Below are 7,436 nucleotides of genomic sequence, written 5' to 3'. Positions count from 1 at the left end.
TTCCTCTCCATCTTCTTGGTGAGGTCAGCCAGCTGCTGGGCAATGAGCTTGTTCTGAGCCAGCAGAGCATCTACATTGTTTAGCTCCATCACTCCTCTCGTGTTCCCTCTTTCGGAAGCATAGAAGTAGTTATTCTCTGCTACAGTTTCAATGACATCTATGGCCTCCTCAATGGTCTTCTTCTTGTTCAAAGATCCTCCGGATGAATGGTCTACGGCCTTCTTTGACTCATAAGAGAGCCCTTCATAGAAAATGTGCAGTTGCACCCATTCATTGAACATATCTGGTGGGCACCTCCTTCTTAGGTCTTTAAACCTCTCCCATGCTTCATACAGAGTCTCACCATCTTGTTGCCTGAAAGTTTGGACCTCAGCTCTCAGCCTATTGATTCGTTGAGGGGGGTAAAATCTTGCTAAGAATTTGTTCACCACATCTTTCCAAGTTGTCAAGCTCTCCTTTGGGAAAGACTCCAGCCACTTGGCTGCCTTATCCTTGAGTGAAAATGGAAATAAGAGCAGTCTATAGGCGTCAGGATGAACACCATTAGACTTCACTATGTCACATATTCTCAGGAAGGTGGTTAGATGTTGATTGGGGTCTTCTTGGACACCTCCTCCGAACGAACAATTGTTCTGAACAAGGGTGATGAGCTGTGGCTTTAGTTCAAAATTGTCAGTGTGGATGGTTGGCTTTTGAATGCTACTTCCATAGTTTCCTGGGTTTGGATTGATGTAAGAGCCTAAAACTCTTCTATCCTCCCCAGCATGATTTGCTCGACCTCCTCCGCCATGGTTGTGAGTCTCTTCTTCATGATGGTTTTCCATGTTTTCATCCATGTTTGGTTCAAAGTATTCCTCCTCTTCCTTAGCACCAACTACTCTCTTTCCTCTTGCTTCCCTCCTTAATCTAAGGAAGGTCCTCTCAGGTTCAGAATCAAAGAAAGTTGAAGCCCCGCTTCTTCTCCCTGTCATACAACCCACAAGTACAAGCAAGGAAAATAGATGCAGAAAGTATTTCTATCAGAATGACTGTTAGTGTGAGTGATGCAATATATCAAACAGTTAGTGGGTTAGTGAAATGAATGGTAAATAACTAAAACAAAAAAGTAGGGGGAAGGGAAGAAATTAACTAAAACTGAAAGTAAATTACTCAAACAGAAAATTAAATCAAACAAAAATAAAATGCTCAATCTAGTTACCCTCCAATTTAATCATTGTTGATGCACAATCAATCCCCGGCAATGGCGCCATAAACTTGATGCACGGAAAACTTGTCTCATAACAAATTTCCTTCGGCAAGTGTACCGAATTTGTCGTCAAGTAAAAACTCACAATAGAGTGAGGTCGAATCCAACAAGGATTGATTGATCAAGCAATTTTAATTAGAGGAATGTTCTAGTTGAGCGAATCAGAATTTGAGTTGAGAATTACAGAAAATTAAACGGCGAAAAATTAAATAACAGAAAAGTAAATGCTAGAAATAAAGAGCTGAATGTAGATGACGGAAAGTAAATTGCAGAATCTTAAATGGGAATGGGGTAATTGCTCATAAAAGTAAATGACAGAAATTAAAGAGAATGGGTAAGATCAGAAATGGGGAGTTCATTGGGCTCAGGAGATGTTGCATTCTCCGGATCAATTTTATTTTCATCTCTTCCTCAATCAATGCACTCATTGATCTCCTTGGCAATCTTAAGTGATCGAATTACAATTCCTTGTAATTCAATCTCTCAAATCTTGATCAATAGCCAATTCCTTGGTCAATTGCTCATGAGAAGAGATGAAGTATGGTCACTGATTATACCACATGCATTTCCCAAATCAAGTGTTGAGAGGATTATAGTCACATATCCATCCAAACCCAATTTGGTCTAGCATGAGAAAGAATTTCTAGCATGATCTCTTCATTCCTCTTTCAAGGTTCAGAAGAGATCCAAGTTTGAATAGCTTCTTTTCCAAGATAACTACCCAATTGGATGAAGATCGAAAGCTTTCAAGTAAAATCAAGAGAAAAGATAGAAGAAGAATAATGAAAACTAGTATTGATCCATCAAATTACAACAGAGCTCCCTAACCCAATGAAAGAGGTTTAGTTGTTCATAGCTCTGGAAAATGAAAACAAAGATGGAGAATACATAATGAAACTAGAAGTGCAGAGAAAGTAAAATATAGAGAGTAGTTCTATGCCAAGAGGTTCCCTATAATTTCCAACTCTCATTTTAATTTAAAGCTACTCCTATATATACTACTCTTCTGATCTTCTAGTTGGCTCTTCAAGTCTTGGGTATGGGCCTTTGGATCTTGAGTTTGAAGCAGTTATCTTCTTCATTGGGCTTAGTTTTACTTGCAGAGAGAAAGTGTGAAGTGGGCAGAGACTTTAGCTCAAGACGTTAGTGGTGTTAACGTTTAAGTGGAAATGTGGGTTCGAGAACGTTAGTGACAATCACCTTTTTTACTAACGTTCCTCACCAAAGTAAGAGCCACGTTAACTCCAACATTAGTGGCACAAACGTTGCTACTAACGTTGCATCTTTGTCCTTCGCACACATTATTGGGACTTACCTTTCCCAATAACGTTGAGAAGTCTCCCCCTTTCCTACGTTAGAGTCCACGTTAACTTAGTTAACGTGGCTCTTTTAACGTAGGCTTGCCAACCTTCGAGAACGTTAGTGACACTTACCTTTGTCACTAACGTTCCAATGTGCCCCGATTTCTCACGTTAACTAGGTTAACGTGGCTTCTAACGTGGCCATGCTAGCCATCTCTAACGTTAGTGACAAAGTTGAGTGTCACTAACATTGGCTCATCATTCCCTTATCCACGTTAGCTTCCACATTAACTAAGTTAACGTGGGAGTTAACATGGCTCATTGTAGCTTGTGTGGGCTCCTTCCAACGTTAGTGACAATGTTAGGTGTCACTAACGTTGGCGATCACCTTCCTTCTTCACGTTAGCTTCCACGTTAACTAGGTTAACGTGGGAGTTAACGTGGCTTATTGGGGCTTGTGTGGGTTAATCCCAACGTTAGTGACAATGTTTGGTGTCATTAATATTGTCGATCACCTACTTTTTTCACGTTAGCTTCCACGTTAACTAGGTTAACGTGGGAGTTAACGTGGCTTATTGTGACTTGGCCAACGTTAGTGACAAAGTTGAATGTCACTAACGTTGGCTTCCCCTTTACTTCTTAACGTTAGAGGCCACGTTAACTAAGTTAACGTGGCCACTTATGAGCTTGGTCCAACGTTAGTGACAAAGGTAAGTGTCACTAACGTTGGCTCCATTTCCTTTCCTCCACGTTAGAGTTCACGTTAACTTAGTTAACGTGACTCTTAACGTGGGCAATGATGGCTTCGAGAGTGTTATTGGCGATTACTTTTCTCATTAACTTTGCAAGTTACTCCCATTTCACGTTAGAAGTTACGTTAATTAGATTAACGTGGCTGCTAACGTGGTTCTTCCTTGCTTCTTTTGTCCTGAAATCAAGCAATAGAGTGCATCAAAGTTCTAGTCCAAGTCATGGGAAGTACAACATCCAATTTGTCATTAAATTCATGCAAAATCCTCATGAAATCATGTAAAGTGCACAATGTATGCTTGAATCAAGATGTAAGTGAATATCTACCCAAAACTAGCTTATTTTCTAAGGAAATGCATGAAACTACCCTAAAAACAGTAAAGAAAAGGTCAGTGAAACTGGCCAAAATGCCCTGGCATCAGCTGTTCAGGATCAAAGGCTACGCTTTTCAATTTCTATTTTTGCCAGAATAGGCTACGCTTTTTAACGCTACTACATCACATGTAAAGCGTAGCCACATTGTATACCATGGCTACTTTTTATAAGTGTAGCCTTAGGTCCCTTATTTTTTTTTTTTTTTTGTATACTATAACTATTGTATATAAGTATAGCCTTGGGTCTCATTTTTTCGTTTATATATATATATATAAAATAATTATTAATACAACATAATAGTTAATATGATTACATATATAATAATTCTGCATTTTTATTTGAATGAGTTGAATATTATAAAATAAAAATAAATACATAATTATACTAAATAATTTCTTTAAATAAATACATAATTCTATTCTACATGTTAGCCTCTTTTTGAGACTGCTGAGAACAATTTGTGAGTCCTTGCTGCCCAAGACAAATAAAAAAGAATTGATGTATATAATGCTTCCATGACTCTTTGAAGTTCCTTGCTATAAGAAGCCTTCATGTTTCATGAACATTGCATAAAGCAGCTCATTCCATGTATCAGGTACACCAACAGACACCAGTGGCTGCAATCTTGCCGATGGAGTGCTGCCGTGCCGCCATTCGGACCAAGATAGTAGATTGATGAGTGTCCATCTTTTCTCTGAGCTGTCATCTCTGTTATATTCAATATTTTCAACTTGACAAGTTCAGTGTTGTTTTTGTGTGATGATAGCAATGAATTGCCTATTTTGAATTGTGACCAGTTATCATTAGGCACCAATGACATGTTAAGCTCTGGCAGTGTTTCCAAATGACAACTTCCATAGCTTCTCCAATCTCCACTTCTGTTCATACATTATTGGATAAATATATGTAAAACTTGGAAGGCAAAATATAAATCATAACAATTGTTGCAACAAATTACAAACCTGAAGTGCACGGGTGCATATATACGAAAGAAAACTTGACTCTTGTTAAGATTTACAGTATCTTGTATCCAATTCAACACTGTCTCCATTGACTTCCTATATGCATCTTCCACCTTCATTTCCATCTTAACCTCCATACCTTGTTGGAAATAACAGCCCCTGAGCAAATATGAAAAGGTTTGTTTATAGGTTTATTTATCGAGATTCCAGAATTAATCCATGTATTAAATGATTCTTAACAGTTAGCACAACACTGCTACCAGCTCAAACAACTAAACCAAAATAACTGTAAAAATTACAAAAAAAATTGTAATTGACATATGCAACCATTTAACCACAAATTCAGCACAATCATCATTTATCAAGAATTAAATTTATATAATCAAACAGATTTGGGACCCAGCAGCAGCAGCAGCAATTAAATCATTCAAGAGATAACAGAAAAACAACAAAATAGGGCGACCTAGAAGAAGGTAAAAATTAGGGCAGAACCGGATAGCACAGGACAGAAGAGCAGCAGGCAGAATCAAAGAAAAGGAATTTGTGAAACAGAGGAGCGGCGGCAAAGACAGTAGACGCTGGTGGTGCTGGGTGAGCCACCAAATTTTGCTCCTGAAAAGGAAACACAATTATGTCCACTGGCAGGTCTCCATAGGAACAGTTTACTAAATTTTTAAAAATCATAGGGACGCATCAAAGATCTTATTATTGCTTCATCAAAGGACATATGCTCAGGATCTTGGATTTAACAATTTTTTCTATCTTATATTTACTTAATTTGAATTAATAACTTCAAACTTAACTACTTAAAGCATGCACTGCTCAATCATTTTTTCCATGAAATGGAATTTTGTAACTCATCAATATGTTCATATATTTCTCTGTAAATAAGCCCCCATATTAGGCATTCACTTTGGCTTCATTCAAAATTTTAGTTGAACCTCAGATAGAAAAGAAAAATAAAGCTGGCAGAAACATACCAAGATAAAGTCTTATTGAATGTTGAAAGATAGTTCACGAGCATACCCAAATTTTTGTTGAAGACGCCACAAACTACACTTGAAGTCTAAAAGGGAGGGAGAAAAAATGAAAAAATCATCCTCGACAAAACATTAAGGTGTATTGACAGGTATTAGTCATCTTAAATTTTTCTCATTAAACCATACTCACAACCAGCAAAGCATACAAAATTAAAGATAATTTTTCAAATGCAGAGGTTTCATAGTTGTTTCATGCAGGCTACCTTTATCACCACATTTTTTATGGAAAGACTCATGGAAGTTTACAGCATCATCTGAGAAAAAGTATCTAAAGAAGTCTTCAACCTTTATCTACAGTTTGTAAATTTAAAATTTTAAAATTTATAATAAATTTACAAAGACTAATATTACTAAAGTCAACAAGGGAAAACTTGAAAATGAAAAAAATGGTATTTTTTCTAATAAGAAATACCAGAAAATCAGTTTCTGCAACACCTGTGTATTCTTCTGGGACTGCACATTAGAAAATAAGCTCAGATCAGCAGAGTTTTTGAAAAAATATGATGGATTAGTAAAACATATTATAAGTTAAATACAATAGACATTTTTTTATCTTTTTTATAAAAGAATAATTTCATTAAGATTTAAGGAGAAGGATAATATGATAAAAAAGCAAAACAAAGGATTCATCTATAAAGCATGGCTTTTTAAACCCTAAACACAATGGGCATGAAAAATTGATCAATTTTGCTTAGGCAAAGTTTCCTAGGGTTATATATTTAATATTTTTTAACTTCTCAGACCATAAATAAACAGAGGGGCTGGAGAATTTCAAAGACAGGATCAATCAAGTCAGTTTACCAACTTCTATTTGAGAGAAATCCCATTTCAATTTGGTTTCCTTTCTTATCAACAACAGAACCAACTTTCCCACCAATAAAAGTCCTCGACTCATATATATCCACCTAATCGAGAGCAATTAGAAGTAAACATACTAGATAAAATGCATTAGCTAGAATATCCTAATAAATTTAACACCATAATTGTGTTAAGAAACTGACCAAATCACTCCCCTTTGCTTCAAAAATCAAGTTTACCATGTACACCATAACATCTAATTTCAAAATAATATTTTCTTCGTTCCATACTGATAAGTCGCTTTGACTTTTCACATATATTCATAAATCAAAGTATCAAAATGACTTATAAAATATGAAATGGAGGAAGTGTGATATTAAAGATTAAAGGAGCTGAACCTCGTGTCCTTGATTCAAGAGTTCCACTGTAGTTGACATGCCAGAAAGCCCAGCTCCAATGATGGAAACTTTCAGCTTTGGTCCTTGATAATGTTCTGGCTCCGGCGAAAACAGCCCTTTTGGCGCTGGTAGGAAACCATTTCATTTGTCAAACTTACAGCTCAGCTCAATTACTTAATAACTAAACCTGGTAACATAGCAAACCAGATTCATTCATAAGCTCACACCACTCCCCTATGATATGTGTTGCGTACTCAGGTTTGAGACTTGATTAGGGTCAATAGTGGATGAGAACTCTTAATATTTTGTGTATAACTCTGTGTGTAGTATAGGTGTGTGTTGTGATATTATAATACTTAAAATTATAGGCTATTCAATTTATGACAAAAAAAAACATAAATAGAAAACTGAAATATAACACGAGTAATATGGTGAATATGCAGCTAGCATACATAGTAATTTAAAATATTTAATAATTGGACTTACAATGTTCCAGCGAATTGTGTGCTAAGATAAGCTTGGTCTTCAGGGAAGAACCTGGCAAGGCCAAAGTCTCCAATCTTGGT

General features: G+C 36.4%; 1 protein-coding gene and 1 non-coding gene across 2 annotated transcripts; one reads left to right on the top strand and one right to left on the bottom strand.

Annotated features, from left to right (window-relative positions):
* Positions 1-276: 276 nt before the first annotated feature.
* LOC148544804 (small nucleolar RNA R71) lies at positions 277-383 on the top strand. Its single transcript, XR_015901258.1, has one exon. It is a non-coding gene; the product is annotated as a small nucleolar RNA R71 (small nucleolar RNA).
* Positions 384-4,228: 3,845 nt separating this feature from the next.
* On the bottom strand, positions 4,229-7,015 carry LOC107618735 (uncharacterized). Its single transcript, XM_088498266.1, has 6 exons — positions 6,871-7,015; positions 6,087-6,127; positions 5,615-5,700; positions 5,127-5,246; positions 4,635-4,793; positions 4,229-4,550 (listed from the first exon to the last, which is right to left on the bottom strand). The coding sequence occupies exons 1-6, from the start codon at positions 7,013-7,015 to the stop codon at positions 4,229-4,231; spliced, it is 873 nt and encodes a 290-aa protein (XP_088354392.1).
* Positions 7,016-7,436: the final 421 nt, after the last annotated feature.

Source organism: Arachis ipaensis, chromosome B9 (genome assembly GCF_059453495.1).
Source record: "Arachis ipaensis isolate K30076 ecotype BB chromosome B9, ASM5945349v1, whole genome shotgun sequence".
NCBI lineage: Eukaryota > Viridiplantae > Streptophyta > Magnoliopsida > Fabales > Fabaceae > Arachis > Arachis ipaensis.
This window is presented reverse-complemented; position numbering and strand designations above follow the sequence as displayed.